Source organism: Pocillopora damicornis, chromosome 3, assembly GCF_964200805.1.
Source record: "Pocillopora damicornis chromosome 3, jaPocDami1.2, whole genome shotgun sequence".
In the NCBI taxonomy this organism is placed as follows: Eukaryota; Metazoa; Cnidaria; class Anthozoa; order Scleractinia; family Pocilloporidae; genus Pocillopora; species Pocillopora damicornis.
In genome coordinates this window covers 23,065,178-23,088,750 of record NC_142672.1, presented here as the reverse complement: position 1 = coordinate 23,088,750, position 23,573 = coordinate 23,065,178, and the positions used below count along the sequence as shown (strand labels likewise).

The window sequence follows — 23,573 nt, the reverse complement described above, 5'->3', positions numbered from 1 at the left end:
TAAGAATTTGCGTATTATACTTTTAAGATGGTATTTTCAGTTAATTGTCTACATCAAGAGAGGATAATTGTACATCATTATATCGCTCAGTTGGTACGAGCGCTATGATTGGTCTATTTAGCGGGCCATAATTCATTGTATGACCAGCTAAACTCAAAGGTTTGTTTGAACGCCAAATTGTCTCTTGAAGAAAACCTTCAAACACATTGAAAGGAAAAGTACGCACACCAAGATGAAGAACAAAACTCAGAAGCCGATATCCCAAACTTTCGAGTTAGTTTCTTGGGAAGACGAGCGACGAATGAGAAAGACGGGCACAACGAAGACAGCTCGAGTCGAGAACTAGATGATTTCATTGCCTCCGAAAGGTCGTGAAACATTGTGAAAAAACGAAATACGAGTGGAAAAAGTTTGAAGGATTATGCAAACAGCTAGTCGATGAAGATTTTAATGCAATGAACATACCTGCTGCTGCTCTCGACGAGCTCCTTGGTAAGTGCTTTTAAGATGAACGTAAGCAAAATGGCGGCGATAATGAACCAGACAGTATTTCGAGCTTTCAAAAAAGTATACCCGAGTTATCTTGCTCGTCTTTCTCTGTTTGCCGCTTGTCTTCCACCAAAAGCTCTACAAAGTAGGTTCAGATCCAAAGCGGTGTTACATCCTTCTTTATTCCCGTCAACAAACATCGGCTTAATTTCCAACGGTGTCTTTAATCTTGTTCAGTCTTCACCGAGTGATCCACCCGACAGCTTCCATGAAAACGCCGCAAAACACCAAAAATTGGATATTAATCGTTGAAAAGATCCTTGTGTTGTTTTCCATCGCATTGATAAAATTCTTTTATTCATTCATTTGACGTTGGCATTAAACAAAGTTAGCCATTCGCACTTGCTACGTACTTTCTACAAAGAAACACGTTGTACCCTGCAGATTTCGGGCATTTAAGAGTAACTTGCGGAATTTTCTGTCACAGTTCTTTGCAGAAACCTCTGTATTCTTGAAATGGCCTTTTGCATGTAAGTTTGCATTATTTCAAACTATGGATATTTAATGAATATTTTGATCCTTTGACGACTCAAAGTCCAGTTATTGAAAACCAATAAAATAAGCTTTGACGCGCGTCAATCATCAATGGCCGTTCCGCTTGAATTGAAATTTTTAACCAAGAGATATAATAAATATCTTACTAACCTCGTTTTTTCTTGGAAGAAACATTTACAGGCAACAATACAGACTTGACCTTTTCAACTCTTCTTTATTCCCAGCAACACTACAACTTGATGCTTTTCAGATTCAACTGCTCGGTACCATCATACTAAGTAACTACCTGTGCTAAAATACACTTAAAGTTATTATAGATACATTTTGATTTGGAATACCACTGACCTGAATTGGTTGTGACCCGGGAGGTACTCCCAAACAGAAATGGAGACATGTGACTGATTCAAATAAAAAGAAAAATACCTAAATACCGATGTTTATGTAAAGGCAAACTAATAAAAGGCAAACTAATAAAAGGCAAAGTCATGCGGTGATTTTTTTTCATGGATGCCCATGCCAAGGTGTCCATGTCAAGGTCTATACAAGTGCTCAAGCATACCACCAATCTTTGTTAGAGACCTCGTCACACTTAGAGCCAGAATGATCTAAAGTACGAAACTTCATGAAGAGGGGGTAGGGGGAAGGGGTAAAATTACTTTGTACAACCTTGGACTTGAAGTTGAAATCAATTTCAACTTGAATAGGATAAGATAGGATAACTTAAACTATAGTAGGTATTTCTATCAGTCAATCAAGATGCCAGACTAATTACCCTTCTACAAAACTACAAAAAATATCAAAAATATTTCAAAAGTAAAACTGCTTTTCATGGAGGCCGTGTCTAAAAATTTACTTAGAGTTAAAATATTACTTAAAACTGCGGTGACTTAATTTAGATTTGAAATCAGTCAATGAAGATGCTTGCCTTAGTTCTATGGGTAAGTTGTTCCACAACTGAGCTCCGTTATGCCAAAAGCTTCTCTTTAGATAGTCAGTTCGAGGTTGTGGAAGTAGTAGTTTGCTCTCGGTATTTCTCAAACGATAAGCACTTACACTGTTACGAGAAACGATTCTTCATATCAAATACTCAGGTGCCACACTATTTAATATCTCGTACACAGTGGCTGGTCTACGGGAGGGGCTTGAGGGGCCCGTCCCCTCCTTTATTTTAGGTAAAAAGTGAAAGAATCGCAAAAGGAAGAAAAGCTGGCAAGGCAAGCGACAAAAAGCCGCCACCGGTGCATCAAGATAGATTTCTGTTCTGGTCTTTGATAAGCCTTTTGATAAGTATCCGCCACCATAGTGCGCGGAACAAATCAGCCAAATTACTACCATAGCTCGCAGACATTAGGGAGCGAGCTAGGCGATTTTGAAGCCCACAGAGTTTTCCGTAAAGGCCTTTGTTACAGTTTCACCACAAATCATTGCAATAATCAAAATGCGGCCAAATGAGGCTACTATAAACTTGAATTAGAATATTAAATAGAGTAAAATGCCGAATTCGTTTTATTTCACCACCTATCTTATGGGGTATATTTTCATTAAGGTATTCCCAGTTTCAATTTTGGTTGATTGAAACTCCAAGAGATTTAGTAGAGGCTACTTGTTCTACTGCGTTCTCGTTTAAAGTACGAAGTGGTCTCCGTAAATTTTGATAACCTCTGCCTTGATGCAATAAGCATAAACTCAGTTTTTTTCACATTTAGGGTTAGCTTGTTAGCTGATATACATTGCGCAGGTCTCAAATAATAAGTTTTTATCTCACTAATTCATAACACTATTGTCGTCTGAAATGGGATGACATGCGAGCTACTTTCATTGCTTGACCCCAGACAGTCTCCTTTAAGGACGAGAAGTTCTCTCTCTCTATTTCGTTTGGATTTGTTTAGCTGTATATATGTATTTTTCTCGTCATCTCTCTTTTATTTTGTCCAAATTTAATTTAAAGAAGAAGATTCATGTATGTAAGTGTGGTTCAAACTTTATGGGGCTCTACAAAAAGAAGGCTCATGAACCTTAACTGTGCCTCGAATGTCGCTCCTGAATTGCTCCCAACTTAAAACATTACCCTTTCTTGAGAAGCAATTTTTCGACATTTCTACGATCTCTTTGAGAGGAAGAATGGTATCCCACAGGTTCAAATTTGCAATTTCACCAACTAAGGCTTGGTTGTCCTGGAAGCCACCACCGAGAGAATCTTGCTCTTGACCCAATACAACGACCCCTCCCTTTTCTATTATATGATCAGCACTAAGTCCAGTACCATTTTGTTCTAGTTTCCCGTCGATAAAGATCTTGTTTTGGCCATCGGTATTCCGCCAGGTGGCACATACATGGTGCCACTCACCATCACGGACGGATATGACTGCTCTTCTGAAAAGATAAATCAATACATTTATAGATCAATATGAAACAAATAAAGCATACAAAACGGAAAAAAGAAAATAAAAGTGTAAAGCATATCCTTTTTTGTGTCCACTCGGTGTTATCAGCTTTATATGATTCTAAAGTGTCTATTTTATCAAAATATTTCTGAATGTAAAGATGTTAAGTTTGGCTTTTAATTGATTCAAGTTTCGTTACAAAGTTTTAAAATATAACGCGCGAGAGGAACAGGAACGAACCTTAGACCTCGTAGGGATAACTATATCGTGCTGCTTCGTAGCAGCTAAAATGACCAGATATAGCTTTTAGCATTCTTTTTTACGGCTTTTTTGTTTGTTTGGGTTTTTTTTTTTTTTTGCAGTACCAAAAAGAGAAAAACAATATATACAAAACAAGAGAGAAAAAAAGAGAGAAAACGTTATATAAGTCTCCGGCTTTCGATCTTAAGAGAGAGAGAGAAAGAGAAAAAAAAATAGTCATGACCTGACAAAGTAGTCGTAATATGTGCAATGCATGCAAAGATTAACCTTTTTCGTACTTACGGTGTATGTTGACCTCCAACATATAGCTGCAGCTCGGGACTGTTTATTATGATAATTTCGTTCATGCTGTTTTGCCATGCATAACTGAATACAGTTCCTTGACTCTGCGTTTTCATCCAAAGACAGAGGGTAAATTTAGTAAGCACCCTATCCATATTCTTGTTATAGACCACGCCATTGCCGTTTCGAACAGGAAACTCAAGTGAGAAATCTTTAAATGAAAAAGGAAAGAAAAGGTGAGAATATGACACAGTTCTCCTCTAAGCTAGTGGGCTCATTGGACTACGAAATCAACATATGCCCAAGAGCAAAGCAAAGACTCAGAGGTTATGAGATAGCAACGAACTAAATATGTGATACTTAAGAGAACTTGGCTCTGATATCACTAATAATAATAATAGTTATAATAGTAATAATAATAATCAAAGTAATAATAATGATAATAATGCCGAGATCGAAAGAGGAAATACTAACGAAGAGGAACTCTATGTTTAGATTGAAATACAGAAGTATGAATACAAAATACAAAGGCAGAAAGAGCTGCATGCACAGCTTTGTAACAGTGTTTATGCCCCTAGTTAAACGAGTAGCCTCAGTGACTAAACTAAGCTTTATACTTACGCACCATGAATTACAAAATATAGATCAATTCAGAGGGCTCGAGGAAATAATTTTCACTAATAACAGTAAGCTAACAAAAACCAAGTGGTAATAGTGATAAAATTAGAGGCGGACGAAATGGTAGCGAAGAAATATTCATAGTAAATGTATTTATTTATTTATTCTTCTCAATTGATATTCTAGAGACAGTGGTAGGGCATGCTTACCTGACGAAATTCTATCCATGTTAGGGCACCTCGTTTCATCCTCCTATTAAGTAGCGAGATTAAAATCATGTTTCAGTGGACTCAAGAACTTCTTTAGATGCCGCATAAATTGGCGAGAATTAGATATAGAAAGTTCAAACAAATGGGAACCAATTTTTTTTTATACACTCCACAATTTTCCATTCTAGATCCAAAGTTCTCAGCGCCCCTAGAATATCAGTCTTCGCGGGAAATTTATTAAACATTATAAGTTAGCCTGCAGATCATGCATGTGATTATTCCATCTTTGTTCTTGAGGTTTTCTTTATCACCTTGATATTAATATTCAATGTTATTAACATTACACAAATTGAATATAGGATTTTGCGTTCTTTTGTTTTCACATCTCTTTTTTGCTCCAAGGCATATCAACAGTAGAGCGACAAAAACAAAATACACAACTTCTTCTTAAATAAATAATTGATTCGGGTGTTAAAGCGAGGAAAAATTTTCTCTATTCGATATCAAAAGTTGCAGACTCTTCGTCTTTGGTAGATAAAACTACGAAATAAATTCTTACCTTGCGACATCGTATTTGTGAGAAGACGAATTCTTTTGTTGGTATCAGATACTTTTTGTCGAGATCATTTGATAAGCCAGCAAAGTTCAACTCGCAGCGTCCTTTAAGGTCTGTTTGGAACTTTTTGTAGTTGATTGAGAGGCAACGAGTATTCTTCACGCAATAATGGCTGCATGTTATTTGACTGTCTACAGTAACACTTTCGATCAAATGCCCCTCCAGCCTAAAGTTTTCTCGTGTCACTGTGGATGTAAGACTCCGTATTTTATCATCAATACTTGCTAGGCTAACTGATATTATTTGTACCGCTATCCATGACTTCAAATGAAACGGTACCATAGTATAACCGACCTTAAATCGCTTGATAACAGAAAAAGTAAGTGAGTGTTGTTATGTTCCAAATGGGAAAGGCACTCGTAACTGATTCGTATTTCATGATTACTTACTTCTTCAGTATTGATCTTCACATGAATATTTTATATCAGTTCCTAAGACTTTTTAATAATAAATGATGGTTTTTTTTCGGGTGAATAAAATTTGGACGGAATTCTCTTGATTTGTTTTTCTTTTCTTGCTATCACCACTCTTGCAAAATTATTTTCCAATTTTCCTGCTCTAATTCACTTGATTTCACCCCTTTGAAGTCATTGTTGAAACCAAATACAATTGCGCAGAGTTAGTCACGACAATTCTTTTCATATAGACAGTGCTGAGTCAAAGACAAAAGCATTTCCTGAACATATGTTATTCAATGTAACAACTTTCCTCTTTTGGTGCTGATTTAAACTTTTTCGGAGTCTTAAAGGAAACGTGATCTCTCCCTTAAGGTACCTTCAAATTTGGAACAAACCTCGAGCTCTATTTAAAGTCTGGATGAAAACAAACATATATACACATAAATAACCTTTTGGCGTCAAATAAATGCATACTGATAACGCAAACTATACGGCACAGGTGTGAAGAGATGTTGGTTATATTTAGATCCATAGTGCATTGTCGTTTTCAGGCATATGTCATGCTTATCCAACACATAAAAGTCCTGTGTTTGTTGCTTACTAACTCCTCTTTCGCTGACTGAGCCGCCCATTGTATTTGCTAACGGTCACCACTGTCCAATTTTGTTTTCTATATTAAGTCAGTATAACCTAAAGTGAAAAACTAAAACATGCCGTGACCAAGAGTACTCTATCCTGAGTTGCTTTAGCAGTTTAATTTGTCAACATCGTTTAGATTTTCCAAACTTCGTGTTTTAGTGTATTCTGAATTATTTAATGGAATGAACATTAGGAAACATAACCTGCCCGGAATGGTTGAAACAAAGACAACGCGGACTCTTCACATGACGGCAGCTAAGCAAGTTGTGACTGGGCAGAAACCAAATTTGGAGTAACTATTTTTTGCTCCTTCCCTTTCTTAACTAAGACAGAATAATTAATTGTGGCGAAGCAAATATTCCAAGTTCCATTTTGTTCTGTGTAAAGCGGAGGTGCTTTTGGTAATTTTATATGAGGCATTTATGAGCATCTTGGTCCAGACGATTGGCGTCATTAGGAGGATTAAAATGAACGTAGAATGAGATCAGAACACAATATAAAGGAGTCGATGACTGAGTTATCAACTCACTAGGCCTGCAATCAGCAAAACAATGAAGTCTCAGACTGTTATTTTTCTTGCCGTTCTTCTTTTTATCGCAGATTGTGTCAACGAAAGTGAGAGCTTTGGCATAAATGTTCCGGCTGGGAACAATGGCCGGAGAAGCGGTTAGTTGATATATAACACTTTCTGTGTAAATCATTTACTAGATTGACTTTACTTTAGCAAACTTTCAAGAATGCAGGGAACAAAATGCCCCGTACTGTATGTTCGATACTTCTTTACCTCACGCTACTTTCACTTCGAAATAGTTTTTATGCTAAAAAATAAAAACAAATAAACAAATACAGCAATTTGTCTTTTTAAGCTCAGTCAAGGAGAAACTGCACTGATAAAGAGTGCTTTGACATTATGAAGACGTATTTCTCCAAATTTTAGATTTGAGCGTGAATTACAAAGCAAAACTATACTGAATTGAAACACTCTTCTCATAGTTGATATTTCTAAACATAACTTTCAACCATTTATTTTTAAGTATATTTACGGCTCCGACGAGTGACATCTTCAGTTTGTCAAATGGCGAGAGATCTTGGATGCGGAAAGCTGGACGAAAACGTACAAGAAGACCTGAGCATGTAGCAAAATATTTACGACGAGAATGACAAAGTTTTGTAATAACCATTGATAAAGACTAATAGATCGAAAAACTTCTCATATAAAATAAAGTTAAGTGTTAAACTGAAGTCCCATTCTATTTTATTATTATTATTTTTGCAGCGGCGAGGAAAAAAGATAGTGCTCAATTTTCACTAGGCGCATATCCTTCCTCAAATTCTCAAAATATCCTAGCATTGCTTTGTTTGATGGCACAGGAACTCTTTGGAATTCTCTAGGTGTTGAGTGTCGAGAGTATCTGCACGCGAGTTCTATCAATGCGTAGTAAGGAAATTATTCAAAAAGAATCCCACACAGTAAAAAGAATCCCACGCAATACAATTTAGCTAAGGTCTGGAGACTGGATGTTTTGTCAACTCAATTTGTGTTCTCTGTTCTCTTACATTGTCATGTAGGGTCTCGCCTGCTCCACCCTCTACTTTTGCATGAAGGTTTCCGGATTCTCAACGCTATATCGAGTTTTGCGGAATTAATTTTCATTATTTTGGTTTTTGCTTTGTTTTTTTCTGTTTTGCTTTAAAGAATATGGTGCTGAGGGCTTTTGATTCCGCTCTGAAGTTTGATATCGTAAAATGACGTGGCTAATTAGACGGAACGGCCATCAACAACGGGAAACGAGAAATATATCTTGATTAAAACGATTGTGGTAAACCATGGTGTAAGGCAGTAATCAATACATAGTGAATAAGGATAGCAAAAGACAATGTTGTACCATAGCGGATATCACAATCAGAAATTTACATGTCCGGTGGAGCTCAGTCAATTTTAATTTTGAACATAAGAAATCATCAGACTGCGATGATACTACTCGATTCTCAAGGTTAAACTCTCAACTTAAGCTAGATTTTTATCGTGGCTAGTCTTTTTGCGTCCGGAGGAGAGGGGCATACGATGTATATAAGTGATGCATGTCCACTCCAAAAAGGACTTTGTTTCCTGCGTGCTTGCTTCTCTTTATCTCCTCACCCGGGTAGTGAATTTACGAGTTTAACATAAATGACTGATTAAGATAAGGGCATAACCTTGTCACAAATTAAAAAAGAAATAAATCACGTTGTCCATTTTTCCTAATAACGTCCGTATAAACCAGGATGAAAGGCAAAATAATCCCTTACCAATAGCTCACCTTTTAAAAATTATATTAGTAACTCCATTTGTTACCATCGCGTACATTTGCCACTTCGTCTAGTGGTGAGTTACTTAATGCAGTGGAATAATGAGCAGACAGGTAGGAAACATTACCTTGGCCGAGTGGTTAGTAAAAAGACAATGTAGACTCTTCGCATAACAGCTAGTAGATTCGTGAGAGGTTACTGGGCAAACTAACCTCGGAGCACTTTTTCTTAATTAGGATAGTACAATTAAGTATGTCAAATTACATATTCCGTTTCTCAGCTTGTTTTAGGAAAAGCGGAGGTGTTGTTGTGTTTCTATTGTAATTCTATATGAGGCTTTTATACGCATTTTGGTACAGAAGATTGGCATCATTAAGGGCACCAAAGTGAACAAACGGTATGATTAAAACACATCAAAAAGGGGCCGATAACTGGGTTTTAACTCACTAAGGTTGCAATCAAGTCTCAAACTGTTATTTTTCTTGCAGACTATGTAAGTGCAAGTAAGAGCATGACCGTGAATCTTCCAAATGGAAATAAAAAGGATGGTCGGAGAAGCAGTGAGTTGATATAGTCACGACTTTCAGTCTAAACAGTATTTTATCCATTTTCTTTTAATTCGCAGAGTGAGTATAATTTTTCTGGAGCAAATGTTCACAGATGCAGTGGGCAGAATTTTTCGCACTATATCTTTGATACTTTCCCTGTGACTTTGCTTCTATGCCAAAATCAATCTGTATTTAAACTTAAGAAGAAACTGCGGGCGTAATGGTATTTTATACGATAAGTTTCGTCCACAGTGAAATCCATGACGAGCGAACTCAAAACAGCTAGAAACTTTTGGATGCTAGACAGTAAGCAACGCGACTTTCCAGCTTGGAATGGAAGATGCTACTTTGCGAGGTATTTACATTTTACATTTATAGTCTCGATAATTTGGGCAATAAAGGATGCTACTTCTCTTTATAAGTGAATCTTGGGATGACACAATAGGTCAAATGGGGTTTTAGGTAATCAACAGAAATGAAACACAATAGACAATATGTAAACAACAAAAATTTGGAGTTCGTTAACAAAAACAGCTCGCGAGCACACCCGAGCGCACGAACACTTCCCCCATCAACTGCTTTCAAAGGCCTCTGCTTAATTTCAGAGTCATAAAAATATGTGAAGAGCTGTCATACTCGAAGCTATTTAATTTCTTAGATCGGACTTTGGTAAATTTCAATCGTGATCTGGCACGCGCTGATGGGAATGTTCGAGAATGCACAACTTACAAACACGCTTCGCATGCACCTCGTTCAAAGGTCTCTCTATATAGCTCGCAAAATACCCTTTCTATTTTATGAAAATCAAAATTGAAAACAGTTGGCGAAAAAAACTTGAATGCGTAATGAAATTCATGCTTCACACGCGCCGGTAAAAGATGGCCTTGCATAAATTACAACGCTAATAACAAGAAGTAAAATGGGAGCTTTGGCCTTCGATCATCAAATATGCTCGTTCAAGGTCACTTTTTAAAGCTCTGAAAATGCTCTGTTTTAATAAATACAAATCAATCTTGAAAACATTGAGCGAAAAGAAATGAAGGCATAAAATGTTTTCAATCATTCTTTGCAGTTCATTGACACGTCAAAACAAAAAGGATACACTTATAGACGTAGACGCTCGAGGTCACTTGATTGCGCTATTTTTTCATTCCATAGAGTCTTCCTCTAGAATGATCTCACCTTTTCCAGAACGCATTAATCCGAACTTAGTCCTTACGCTTTCAGTGGGTCTACGTGGCACCCGAAGTCAATACCCAAAGAAATAAATTGAGCCTTCTATGCACAAAATCCGGCGGTAACACCCATTTCTGAATGACACACGACGACGTAAAGTTGTAATGAACTCCAAATTTTAAATTTGTGCGTGAACTAACGAAGCAAAAACCTACTTATTTATACACTCTTCGTGTTAAATCTCTGTTGATATTTATTGAAGAATAGTTATTTTCATTTTTGGACCGGCGAGACAGCTCATCGTCCACTAGGCAAATACTATAACTTCAAATTCCCAAAATGACTTAACTTTGCTTTGTTTGATGGCACCGACAAACCTCTTTGAAATCTTATTAGTGTCCATATACTTTGACCAAAATCACGAGACTGAATGTTTTATAAAGTTAGTTCTGTTTTGCCATTTCAAAACTTTCCATGGGCGAGTAGCTTCCTCCTACTCACCCTGTAAGGTACTCGCTTTCTCTTCTCTGCCTCCTTTCTTTTGTGATCAAGTTTTTTTTTGTTTTGTTTTTTCCTCTTCTTCTTTTCCTTTTTCTTCTTCTTCCTCATGTACTTCTTCTTTTGCTTCTTCCTCTTGTTCTCTTTCTTCTTCTTCTTCTTCTTCTTCCTCTTCTTCTTCTCATTCTTCTTCTTCTTCTTCTTCTTCTCCTCCTCCTTCTTATTCTTCCTTCTCTTCTTCCTCTTCTCGTTCTTCTTCTTCTTCTTCGTTTTCTTTTCTTCTTCTTCCTCTTCTACTTCTTCTTTTGCTTCTTTCCCTTGTTCTCTTTCTTCTTCTCCTTCTTTTTCTTCTTCCTCTTCTTCTTCTTTTCCTTTTTCTTTTAGTCATGTACAGTGTAGCTTTTATGAGTGCAAAACATTTATTATCATTCTGGAAGGTCAGACCTAATAACTCAAGAGTGGCATGTTGTGGTATATTACGAACAACAGGATAGAATGTGGATTTCCCTTTCTTCTTTATAAAAAGTTCTTTACACTTGTTAGGGTTACAGGTCATGAAGTTACAGTTCGCCCGAGTCAAAAATTTCTCTACTAAACCACTTGACGTGTCACTGCCCCCTTTCCACACTGGTGCGACAATGGTTGAGTCATCTGCTTACTTAGAAAGCGCGGGATCTCCGGAGTGGAACCTAGCTCAATATCAAGGTCATTCAAGAACGCGTTAAATAAGTAGGGGCCACTCATACTTCCCTGCGTTGTCCCCTTATTTACTCTTCTCTACTCTTGGAGGCAGTTGTTGTGGACTATACGTTGTTGTCTGTTATAAAGAAAACTGTGATACCAGTTGATGCTATAGGCATTCAGGGGTAGCAACTTTAGTTTATTAAATAGCAGCTCGTGCCTGACTGAGTCGAATGTTTTGCTGAAGTCCATTGCGAATACCCGTACTGCCTCACAGTCTAGGTTATCGAAGTGTTTGTTGACAAAGTGCTGGATCGCAAACAGTTCACTAGTGCAATTTCCACTTTCACGATAAGGAAATTGAGTAGTGCTAAGGTTTTCTTCCAGAGCCTCCTTCACAAAGGTGTTATAAACAGCTTTTTCAAAAACCTTGGCTATAACCGGGGTGATATTTATACCACGGTAGTCAGATTTTTTTGGGTATGTCAACCTTGGGTATCGGATTGATATTCGATCTTTTCCATGACATAGGTCAGGTGTGTGTGTGTAGAGGCAAATCCCAAATATGACTGAGAATTGGTGTTAAAATCTCAGCATGTTCCTTCCAAACCCAAAAAGGGATGCCATCAGGACCCGTAACCGTTTGCGTGATGTTGCTAAGACTTTTCCAAACAAGCCTCTCAGGAATCTCAAGTACTTCGCTCCCGATAACCACATCTACTGGTGCAATGTAATTTAGGTCCGTACAAAGTTTATGAAAATAATCATTCAGCTGGATGGCAAAGATGTTATCTAATACAACAGGGCTGGAGTGGGTGCGGCGTTGTGTGATGTCGTCTTCTTCTTCCTCTTCTTCCCTTTTTTTTTCTTCTTATTCTTCTTTTCTTCCTCTTCTTTTTCCCCTTAAACTTCTTCTTCTTCTTCCTCTTCTTCTTCTTCCTCTACTTCTTTTTCCTCCTCTTCTCCTTCTTCTTCTTCTCCTTTTTCATCTTCTTCTTCTTCTTCTTTTTCCTCCTCTTCTCCTTCTTCTTGTTCTTCTTGTTCTTCTTGTTCTTCTTGTTCTTGTTGTTCTTCTCCTTCTTCTCAGTTCTTCTTCCGACAGAACCGTAGAACCATAGGATTCCATTTATAGATTGGCTATTAGGATTAGTTGTTGCCAACAGAGAAAACTGCGGTGCACGTGTAATGAACTTCCTTCGTTACTAAACGGGAGAGCGTATAACGTTATGAAAGCAAATCAGATGCAGGCGTGTAACAATCAGAAACTAGGAAAGTGCGATGGACCTCAGTAAATTGCGATCGACAACATCAGACACCATCAGACTGCGATAACTTTACTCCATGTTCATGGTCTGCCCTACAGCCCTAGTTGAACACAGCTTAACACTATCAAAAAACAAAAAAAGGAAAGAAAGAAACGAAAATAAAAATAAGTAAAGAATATAGACCCCTTCCTTACCTCTTACCTATTTTTTGATTTTTTTCCTTTTGTTTGTTTGAAGTTTAACGTTAACGACTGGAAAATCGAGAACTCCATGGATTCGAATGGATACAACCACTGTAAATCATTAGATTCCGATATCTACATTTTCAGAGACTCCTTTTTTATCTAAGAAGGTTCTCAAGCACGGTCAGTCATTAACTTCCGGCAAAACTGGAACCCTCTTTTCTTCCAGAAAATACCGTGGAACTCTTTTCTATCCCAGGTCACATTTTTACCACAAGATTTCCGGTTTTGTACGATTGGTATCTGCTCGTGCACATCGAGAAAACTCCTCATTTGCTTTGAGTTTATTTGTATTCTTTCACCTATATAAGGGATCTAAAGAGAAGAATATCACTCAAAAAGCATAATCTTTCAGGGTGAAAGAAAAACAAATTTCAGATTGATATCTCTGCCTCGTAATGGTGAGGACAAGAGAAGGAAAAAGCCTTCGTAACGGGCCCAATTAGTCGCGGTTGCACCCCGGACTAATCGAACAATCCAACCCGCCCTTCCCCCCCCCCCCCTTTCCTCACCAAAAACAGAACAAAAAAAAACCAAAACAAAAAACAAAAACAAAATCACAAACAAAATCACACCTTTTTAGGACTGTCGGCACAAATAGTGCCTCCCAGGACTACGCCTCTCTACACGAGAAGATCCGACTTTGTGCGTACGCCTGAAAAATCTGATCCCTGCCATCAACAAAGCCGATTACATTCTAACCGGTTGTTCCGCTGGATACTATATCAGGTTAGTAATATTTTATTTACAGGATACTGTTTCCTCTACAATTCCAGTATGTGTACTCAAGAAGTAGGGAGAAACACTCGACTACGTGTCGTGTTTCTCTTACACTTCTTTTGTGCTTTAGCTGCCTGCTGCAACAGAAAAGAACACACTCAAAGCTTTTTATTTGGTGATGAACAAATCTACAAAAATGTTTTTTAGCTAATTTTGAACAAACGTTAATAGTATGTGTGTCTATGTAATGAAAAGGTTTACTTGTTTCTTTGTTTTTGCTTAAGGTAATGCTGTAGTAAAAAGTTCCTCTTGCACACAATCTACCGTAAGGTCCTAAAGAAATTAGTTTTTACTTACGGGGCGCAGCCGAGTATAGATCACGTCCAACAACTGTTGATTTGTTAAGTCGAAGGTTTAATGGACCTGCGGATGAAATTTGGCCATTAGGTTCTCTTACCAGCTATTTTTCACGGTCTCGAAGGAGAATCCGTTTTGATGAAAACAATGACGGCTGGCAATTTAACTTGCTGTTTCGACATTGATAGCCAACATCAATTAGAAAGATATACTCATTTCCTACATCATCGCCAAAAGTTTTCGAGTTCAGTAGAAATACAAGTACGTTCAATATGGAAGTCTTGAACGAAAAGCCTTCCTGGAACATATTCGTGTGCTAAAAATTGCTCACAAATCTTCCATACAAGCCTTTTACACAGTGTTTTTGTTTTGATCTATTTTAAACTATCTCTGTTTAAGAGCTTTTTATCTGCAACATGGTTTAAAGGATGTCACCTTAAAACCACCTTTACTTCAATAAGCCAACCACCCTTATGAATGGCCCAACTGTGAAAAACGTCTTTTAATGGCATGGACGGGGAAGCTAACAAGTGTTACGTTCCTGTTTTAAATTTTGACCTCAAACACCATCCCAAGGTACGATGGCCCATTCTAAACACGCAAGACTTTATCCCGGTGTTCTTTATCGCCGAAAGACAACACTGCTTCGAAGTAAAAAGTTCTCATTTATTCCTTATGGTAAATAAACCCATTTAAACGGAAACAGAGGCATGAATAATAAGATTACCTCGTTTAATTAGGTAATAATGAGTACCAGGTATGTCTTACTATGATGATAATATGCATGAAATTATTTCGCGCGTCTGATTGGCCGTAACAGGGGTGCAATGTTGTAACACGGATGTAAATTACAAATAGCGCGTGCGCTGGCAAAATTTCGCCCGTCTTGACTTTATGTGATGCGTTTTTCATGTAAATTGTTAATAAATAACAACATAATTTCTTGTGCAATTTGGTGTAAATAAGCACTTTAAAATTTTTTGACGACAGAAAATTGCCTTTTGAAAAATTTACTTGTGTTCATTAAAACCAAATTGCACTCGAAATCATGTTGTTACCTGAACGAAAATAGTATCTAAGAATACGTGATAGCTATTGTAAGTTTACCTATCACGTAGTTCGTTCTCTCGTTCTCTTAACACGAATTCACTGTAGTACACATTTTCCATGTTCTTTTATTGTGGCAATTCGCCTTTAGTGAGCTTTCAGAAGGATATGTTTTATTTATCATCTAGAAGTGATTATCAATATGTTGACACCTAGAACGTGTCAATAATTTTATATGTTTAAATCTTCTTTACAAAGTTTTTTGTCTATGAAATTCATGATCAGAAATGAGTTCCTTATGTTTCATTTTGGCGAGATCAGTTATCTTTCTGAGTGGTTTCTCTTCAACGAACCTAGGTGAGTTTGATTCACTAACTAGGTCTTACTCGGAAAAGGAACGGTTCGGAACAAGTTGGCCCAGTAATTGTCATCTTTATAAGGCTAAAGGAGCCGTTCCAGTCAAACTTAGAGAGTCGTAGTTTTTAAATCAAAGGCAAAAGATAGGAGAGCGGGTAAGCAATTTTTTCCTTTGCAAATTATATTCCCTATAAATCCCTATACCATTCATTTCAGATCTTATAATAAGATTTGTATACTCCATCGTCAAAATATGCCAAAATGATATTTGTTTGAAAAAAGGGGGTTTGTTATGGGTCCGTGGTTCAATATGGCAATGTGACGAACAGAGAAGATTGAGCCATTAGCGTGGGAAAGGCAAATAGATAGTTTTCTTCTTCCACTTAAAGGTGGTTGGATTTTTGTTAAGGGTTCCAATTTCAAAGCAATATACAGATTCCGCCAATGCTGACCCTTTTCATAGAGTACTTTGGCATTATCAACTGAACTGATAACGTAAATTGGCCGCCGTAAAGAGTTGCAAAGCTGACGTTTCGATTGTTAGCCCTTTGTTAGAGCGAATGTCGAAGCGAATATTCGCTCAGAAGAAGGGCAAACGTTCGAAACGTCAGCTTTGCTACTCTCTGCGGTGGCCTATTTACTTTATCAGCCCACTTCTTAATACCAAATTATCCTGTTGTACTCTCCACCAACGCAGCATCGCAGTTTCTATAGAAACTTATCCCCTTTATTCATTTGACCCTTTTCATATCTTTGAATAGCCTCCAGGAGGGTAAGCAAAACAAATTTATAGGCTCCGCTACTCTCTGCGGTGGCCTATTTACTTTATCAGCCCACTTTTTAGCATCAAATTATACTATTGTACTCTTCACCAACGCAGCATCGCAGTTTCTATAGAAACTTATCCCCTTTATTCATTTGACCCTTTTCATATCTTTGAATAGCCTCCAGGAGGGTAAGCAAAACAAATTTATAGGCTCCGCTACTCTCTGCGGTGGCCTATTTACTTTATCAGCCCACTTTTTAGTATCAAATTATCCTATTGTACTCTTCACCAACGCAGCACCACAGTTTCTGTAGAAACTTATCCCTTTATTCATTTGACCCTTTTCATATCTTTAAATAGCCTCCAGGAGGGTAAACAAAACAAATCTATAGGCTCGAGAAGCAAAAATTACTGTCATTACATTTGTAAAAAATACATGCGTAAATAGCCTCCCTTTCCTTTTCTTGTAGAGCTATGCAATTATACTTGTCCAATAGGAAATCATTTTGATAGTGGCGCAAAAACAAGGAGTTTTGAATACGTTTCCTGCTGGCTTATTTGTCAGGACATTTTGGGAATTGTTTCAGTTTTAATCCGGGGGGTTGCTCTTATAATTTTGACATAAAACGACGAGAACACAGTTTGACTTATTACTCGGTTTCTACCTTACAGCTTAAGAAATGATCAAGAAGTACGCTTTTCTGGCCTTTGTCGTGGTTATTCTCTTAAATTTCGCCGTTGATAGCAAATGCTTTCTTGGCCCCTACCGTAGCGGAAAGAGGGGATCAATTGCGAAAGGAAAGGTTTGTGAGTGCTCTTTTTTCTTTATTTCAGATTTGCGTCTGAAAGATTTAGGTGACGGTAGGCATTCAATTTATTCTTTTTTTCTTTTGCTTCAGCACGAAACCATAACTTCAGTGAGGGATACAATTGACGCAACAGAAGATAGAGGAATAAATAGAGAAACTCATGTTCCGTTGAGATTTTTTTAAGTTCAAAAGGGTGGCGAGTAATATTTGTTGTCTATCGAAAAATCTTGGATGCTGGAAAATGGAGCAAACTCAACTATAAGGAAGGAAAAACTAGTTAAATCTTGAGACCCATCATATGCATAACAACATGATATCATGTCGATTACGGTTAACAGGATATAGTGTGATTCTTTTAATGGCGACTTTGAGGATCTAATAAAACTTACAAATTTCGATCAGTTTCAGTTTTTCATTACTATCCCTCCAAAGGTTTAACCAATTATCGTTGTTTCCTCCGCCTGTCGAATCTTAAGTAAAATTTCATTTTAATTCAAATGTTAACTATGTTATCCTTTTCGCTGCGTCGTCCTTCGTCCAAACTTCATCGTGATTACCATTGGACTTTATGCTTGGTTTTCCTCCACACTCACAACACGAAGCTGCATAGTTCTTAAGCTGAGGAATAAGGCAAAAAGCAAGTTTTCATATGCAACTGTGCGTTCAAATGTAGAAAGTTAAAAGGAAGGAAAATAGATTTATTTGAGTTTCCCTTTATTCTTGTCTTGTTTATCAAAAGCTACGTTGTACTGCACTTTTGTTCTTCTCAAAGCCGTGAACTACATAATTATAAAACGTCATGGGAGCAATTTATTTGTTTTTCCACTCTTTAAACTTTGAAACGTTTAAAGAACGATCAGAGGGCTTTTTTCCCCTATGATTCCTATACTGGATGATATTTTTATGAGACACTACATGAAAAGATGGATGAATGAATGGATGTAATGATTGATGGGTGGATGGAGAGATGGATGAAGACTGGATGGATTTACAAGGAAATGAAGGAACGTACAAACAAACAAACAAAGGACCGACTGACCGACCGAGCGAGCAACCGTCCGACCGATCAAATGAACGAACAAACAAACGAACGAACGAACGAACGCACGCACGAACGCACGAACGAACGTACGAACGGACGAACGAACGAACGAGCGAACGAACGAGTGAACGAGCGAGCGAGCGAGCGAGCGAGCGAGAGAACGAGAGAACGAGAGAACGAACGAACGAACGAAAGAACGAACGGATGAACCAACGAATGAATGGATACACCCGTTCGAATTAAGAACTTCATTTCTTTTTTAAATCCTAAATCAGTCTGAAAAATAGAAACAACCGAACTTATCAGGAAAAATTCCAGAGTTTACTGGGGTGTAAGATTTTCAAGCGATAAATACAGACCTTTCTTTTATAAAGTATCTTTTTTCCATACGGTATGAGATTTCCAAAGCTCTCGCCCTCAACAGTTAGCATCCCTACTACAAAAAAGGCACACAGGAATACGGATCGTTCGATCTTCATCTTAAGCTTTGGTATAAGACCGCGCTTCTATGGTACTTCATAGTAAGGCTTTTTATTCTATTGCAGCCTTAAAAGCCCACAGAAAATGATTGCGTAAAGTTATTCTAAAAGCATCATCCCTGTAAATAATCCGGGAAAATTAATGAAATAAGGGAGACGGGATATAACGTTTCTTCACATATCCAGAATAGTAGGCGCTTGGCGCATTTAAAACTTTATTTAAATGACTCGCTAGGAAATATAATTCCAGGAGGTTAAAGGACGAGCAAGAGGGAAACGAACACGAAAATAAAAGTCAAAATCATACTCACGAATGTCTGGCTATCAAAATTCCACCTAAGCATCATTATCTTTCTTTTTATGTTTTAATAACGAGAACTGGATCATTAAAAAATCAAGAGAAAACGTGTTCTAATTACTAGAAGGAATATGTCGCAAAAATCCACTTCAGACGACATCTTGGCGTCGCGAAGCTTGACAGAATTTTATTGTTCGCATTTACAGTCATTACATGTCCTGCGTTTTTAAAATTTCCACGCACGCAAATCCGCCTGGATGTAACAATTAATGATTAATGCACAAGCGAGAGAAACACGCGCGGCGGAAATAATGTATTGGAAAAGGTACAGCAGGTAAGATTCAATAGGTTATACCTTGATGTCTTACTAAGTTTTTTGGTTTTTTATATCTTTTGATAAAGATGAATATGAATAGATGGCACCCAGCACGAGATGAGTTGTTGCGTGCAGTCCTTCAGAGACTTTATTACCTCAAAAGACACGTAGGCGTCAATTTACCAGTTCATCCCTGCTGATAATCTAGTTTCACCTGTCAAATTGGCTTATCCTGTTGATAGTGGCTATTGAGTGATACCTACATTTGCATCATAAAACACGTTTTTTGTCTGCCCTTTTTCACAAGATAAACTCAGCTGATCACATCACATCCCGTCTCTGTCTATGACATGAAGGGGTATATAGGTTAGCTTTAATTCCCAGGTAAGACATGAAAGGATTCTTCGCTTTGCTAACCGGGCATGAAAGCGCTTTTTTTTCTACGGATTAAAATCATTCCAAAGAAAGCTTTCGCTTGTATTTAATTTCGGTCTTGGATCTCTGATAAGGTGTTCTCTCTGGTTTCCAGATTCTCGTGGAAGAATAAAACAGGCAACGATATGCCTGGTCAAGTTTTAGAAACATCATTAATCCGACCTCTTTCGGAGTTTTCTTTAGTTTTTGGCTTCGTTGCTTTTTCTGATTTTAATTTTGTTTACTTTTTCAGTTTTTTTTCCTACATATTTTGTTTTTCCCTTTTGGTGTTCCTCTTCTCGAAATAAATAAATTTTTCTACATTGCAAGAAGTGCAGCCTTAACCGCCTTCATATGCAAAATGTCATTATACTATGATACAAAAACAATAATAATGAATATTATGATTAGAGTAATATAATAACAATAATACTTATAAAAGTGATCATAATAAAACTTGAAGAACAAAAAAATTTCATGGTACTCGGTAAAAAGGATTTAACGAAGGATTTGATGGCAACTCTTGTTTGGTTTTGGATGGAAATAAAGAAATATACTGATGTGCTAAGGTATATATTTTTTAATATCTAACTTATGCTCTTGAGGGACGCTGGAGGAAAACCATACCTTTCTTTTTTAAATGTTGAGAAGTTGCGTCGCATTTTCAAAATAGCAAGTCAGTCAGTGGGGATTGCTCAACCAAATACACAAAATAAGTGATGTCTCATCTGCCTTTATTTTACTTTTTCTTTGTTTCTCTAATTTTGCATCATAATTTATTTGTATATTTGTTGAGAGAAAATAAGACTGTTCTTTCACATATAACATCTAGAACTTCACTTTGTTATAAAAAGTTTTTTCTTCGTGGGCACCTTATCTTTCAACTCTTTACCTTTAAAAACCAGGCACATTAGCAGTAGGATATTATTTAGGAAGTCTTCTCATGAATATTGTTATGTATAGCGTAGTTACCGTAGATAAAAGTTAGCCAAATTTGTATTTTCTCTCATTTTCGTTTAAATTTTTTTTTTGTTTGTATTTTAATCATTTAAGCAGAATCCCTTTGACAACAGTACTTGGGTAATAAGGAGCTATCCTATATAATATTAATATTATTATTGTTGTTGTTGTTTCTATTGTCATATCCGTTCGAGGGCAGTAAGGAAAGGCAGGAGTTTCTTTTAATGTAAATCATGTCCTGTGTTTCCTCTTTTTGAACCTTTGTTCTTTCTTTGTATCTCGGTCTGCGACGCCATGGCCATTCGTAAATCAGAACATTCCAAAGCTCTGCATAAAGAGCTCTTAGCTTCTCTGAACTGGAAAGGAAAGCAAATATAACGTGAGTGAACGAAAGAAGAGATTAAAATATCTTGACGAAAATTGTTTTTCACATACAAATTTAAATGACACCATTATGTACTTTTACTAAGGAGCCGTCAATTTGTCACGGAATACTGTTGTCGTTGATTTTTTTTTCTTTTCTTACTTTCAATTTAAAATTGTTCCTCCCACCCAAATCAACGTAGTAAAAAGATGAAAAAAACTTGGTACATTTACATTTAGACGGTTTCATCATCAAAACATAATCGCACATAATTGTTTGAGTAATCCAGGATGGGTCAGTGCAAAAAATTGTCCAAACGTAACACTCCAGATAATTTGATTTTTTCCTAAAAAGCCCTTTAGTTTAAAAAGATAAAGAGAGAGACAAGAACAGAAAAACTTTAAAAAATGTAGCCTTTCTTTAATAATCTAACCTTGTTGATATCCAGTCCTCGTTTTCCTCCTGGAATGAAAGTGCCCATGCTTTCACCTTCGGAGGCCAGCATTACTAATAGAAACACGACACAGATGACTTTTCCTACAACGTTACTCTTCATCTTTTTGACTCTTTGGTATCTATTACCGTCCCTCTCCTCTTCTTGTTCACTCTGAGTCGTAGATCTAAGCCCTCTTATTTTATAGGCCTAAGGAGACAAACTATTGCGAAAGATCTCTTAAAAAAGCATTCATAAATGTTAAGAATAAAGCAGATGGCAAGTAAATCTTGGCTTTCACAATTGCCAGTGAAATGCGAGAGCAGTCCTGAATCATCTTTAAGTAAGGAAATAGGAAAAATAAAATTTATTCCTCTTTAATTGGTCGTTATGAATATATATTGACTAAAATGAGTCATGGAAATGCATCTTAATCCCAAAGATCTAGCTTTGGCGAAGACACATTTGCGGGCAGGTGGTCGATCCAGAGAGAGCTTATGCTACTTATCCGTTTGTTTTCACAATGTAAAGATATACGATGCACAATTTTGAAAGCCTTTAAAGGTTGATCGATTAACTTGAGATGTCTCACATTCAAAGGTAAGTTATCCGATAGGGTTTACTAAAGAACAAGAGGATCATAAGTAGAGTTGATCATAAGTAGAGTTTCAAGAGAGTTGCAGTATCAAACTCTTTTTATTGAAAAGGCGGCATTTACTTAGAAACATCTTGTGAATAAATCAAGCGCTAACATCGTTAAAGTTCTTGGTTATTCATCACTGTACTGGTAAATTATAATGATGATAACGAGCCTTGATAGATGGCGGTGAGGTTAGAACGCTTGATAGTTTGACCTTGGCGTAAATCTTCCCATTTTGTAATTTATCTTGGAAGTTTGGAACAAGATAAATTAACTTTAAGCATAATTTCCACCCTCTGACGAGGATATCGACGTCACCGCAACAAAGGAAGAAAACAAGGGTTACATCGTGATTTGAATGAGAGTACTACTGTATTAACTGTTTATTTTCAAATAAAACTATATGCAGAAAATCTTTCTTAAGCGCTGTTTGCTACTTAGTGCACGTACCTGGGTGTTCAGTCAAACAATGTTCTATGGTGTAAAGCTATAAAAAGACTGCACTTTTTAATCAATACTATTGCTGTCTAGTTTCTCTTCACGAAAGTCAAGTAAAGTTTGAAGTTACTAACACGTAATCGTAGCTTAACGACCACGTTGCACGCGAAGACGACAGACACGCGAATGATGATAAAACTATAAGTTTTTCAACCATGGCACTCAATGAGTGTGGTTTTCAGATCGCATCATTTTCTCAGCAGCCAGAATAATGATAAGGCTCAAATCATAATGGTTTAAAAAAAGAAATTAAAAAAAAAAAAAAAAAAGAAGTGAAAGAGAAGAAACAGTATTGCTTCCTACACGTGAGCGTCGTCATTTTATTATTATTATTTTTAAAGTTTTGGTCCTTATGTATCTCTATTTTTTGAGGTTTACAGTTTCTTTGCTCACCTTTCCCAAAAGGCTGTAATGTGTCAATCATTTCCTTAACACCTGACGATTTTCTTTTTTTTGCTCTTAAGTGGAGATCAAAGTTACACTCAACCTTTTGGAACAAGCTGGGTACATATACTCTTAAGCTCTTGCAGCTTGTTACTTAGAACCTTCCATCAATTATTTCAATGCAAAATGCAAATGCACGTACAGTCCCTCGGTTCTTTGGTTTAGTTCTGTCATATTTCGATACAGTACAAACGCTTATTTGTTATATTGTTCAGAGGGGTTTACGTACGGACTCAACTAGGTGTGCTCTTCCTCTGCCCGAAATATCCACGTTTGCGATATGCGGAGGGGCTCTATCCAATTGAGCAACCGGCTTGCCTTTGCTTGTTCGTCTGCTTTAATTTTCTTCCTTCTTCCTCCTCCGTCTCACTTTCACCTTTTTCTTTTTCTTCTACTTGCTCTTCTTCTTCTTCTACATGTTATAATCAAAAAGCCTTGGTGTTTCTGTTATTGGACGGCCCTGCATGTAAGCAGCCAAT

General features: G+C 37.1%; 1 protein-coding gene and 5 long non-coding RNA genes across 8 annotated transcripts; 3 read left to right on the top strand and 3 right to left on the bottom strand.

The window, feature by feature from the left end:
• Positions 1–122: 122 nt before the first annotated feature.
• LOC149048887 (uncharacterized) lies at positions 123–7,693 on the top strand. Of its 3 annotated transcripts, XR_016185394.1 has the most exons (4): positions 123–492; positions 4,140–4,207; positions 7,052–7,117; positions 7,486–7,693. It is a non-coding gene; the product is annotated as an uncharacterized LOC149048887 (long non-coding RNA). The 3 variants fall into 3 exon arrangements; XR_016185395.1 differs by lacking the exon at positions 4,140–4,207 and having other exon boundaries at positions 147–273; XR_016185393.1 differs by lacking the exon at positions 4,140–4,207 and having other exon boundaries at positions 272–492.
• Positions 2,774–5,829, bottom strand: LOC113675441 (C-reactive protein 1.1). Its single transcript, XM_027192014.2, has 4 exons — positions 5,358–5,829; positions 4,799–4,841; positions 3,972–4,182; positions 2,774–3,417 (listed from the first exon to the last, which is right to left on the bottom strand). The coding sequence occupies exons 1-4, from the start codon at positions 5,694–5,696 to the stop codon at positions 3,027–3,029; spliced, it is 984 nt and encodes a 327-aa protein (XP_027047815.2). The 5' UTR covers positions 5,697–5,829; the 3' UTR covers positions 2,774–3,026.
• Positions 7,694–9,149: 1,456 nt separating the features above from the next.
• Positions 9,150–12,111, top strand: LOC149048886 (uncharacterized). The gene is made up of 3 exons (XR_016185392.1): positions 9,150–9,300; positions 9,541–9,643; positions 11,506–12,111. It is a non-coding gene; the product is annotated as an uncharacterized LOC149048886 (long non-coding RNA).
• Positions 12,112–17,062: 4,951 nt separating this feature from the next.
• Positions 17,063–17,604, top strand: LOC113675416 (uncharacterized). Its single transcript, XR_003446601.2, has 2 exons — positions 17,063–17,200; positions 17,297–17,604. It is a non-coding gene; the product is annotated as an uncharacterized LOC113675416 (long non-coding RNA).
• LOC113675408 (uncharacterized) lies at positions 17,551–18,792 on the bottom strand. Its single transcript, XR_003446600.2, has 2 exons — positions 18,608–18,792; positions 17,551–17,824 (listed from the first exon to the last, which is right to left on the bottom strand). It is a non-coding gene; the product is annotated as an uncharacterized LOC113675408 (long non-coding RNA).
• A 1,681-nt stretch (positions 18,793–20,473) lies between these two features.
• Positions 20,474–21,776, bottom strand: LOC149048885 (uncharacterized). Its single transcript, XR_016185100.1, has 2 exons — positions 21,513–21,776; positions 20,474–21,071 (listed from the first exon to the last, which is right to left on the bottom strand). It is a non-coding gene; the product is annotated as an uncharacterized LOC149048885 (long non-coding RNA).
• Positions 21,777–23,573: the final 1,797 nt, after the last annotated feature.

What these genes read in the sequence shown, in the direction of transcription:
- LOC113675441 (XM_027192014.2), bottom strand. Translation starts at nt 5,696, where the DNA reads ATGGTACCGTTTCATTTGAAGTCATGGATAGCGGTACAAATAATATCA. An exon ending in CACAAATACGATGTCGCAAG is followed by an intron (nt 4,842 to 5,357) that starts GTAAGAATTTAT and finishes GCTACTTAATAG; the next exon opens with GAGGATGAAACGAGGTGCCC. An exon ending in GTTGGAGGTCAACATACACC is followed by an intron (nt 3,418 to 3,971) that starts GTAAGTACGAAA and finishes TTATCTTTTCAG; the next exon opens with AAGAGCAGTCATATCCGTCC.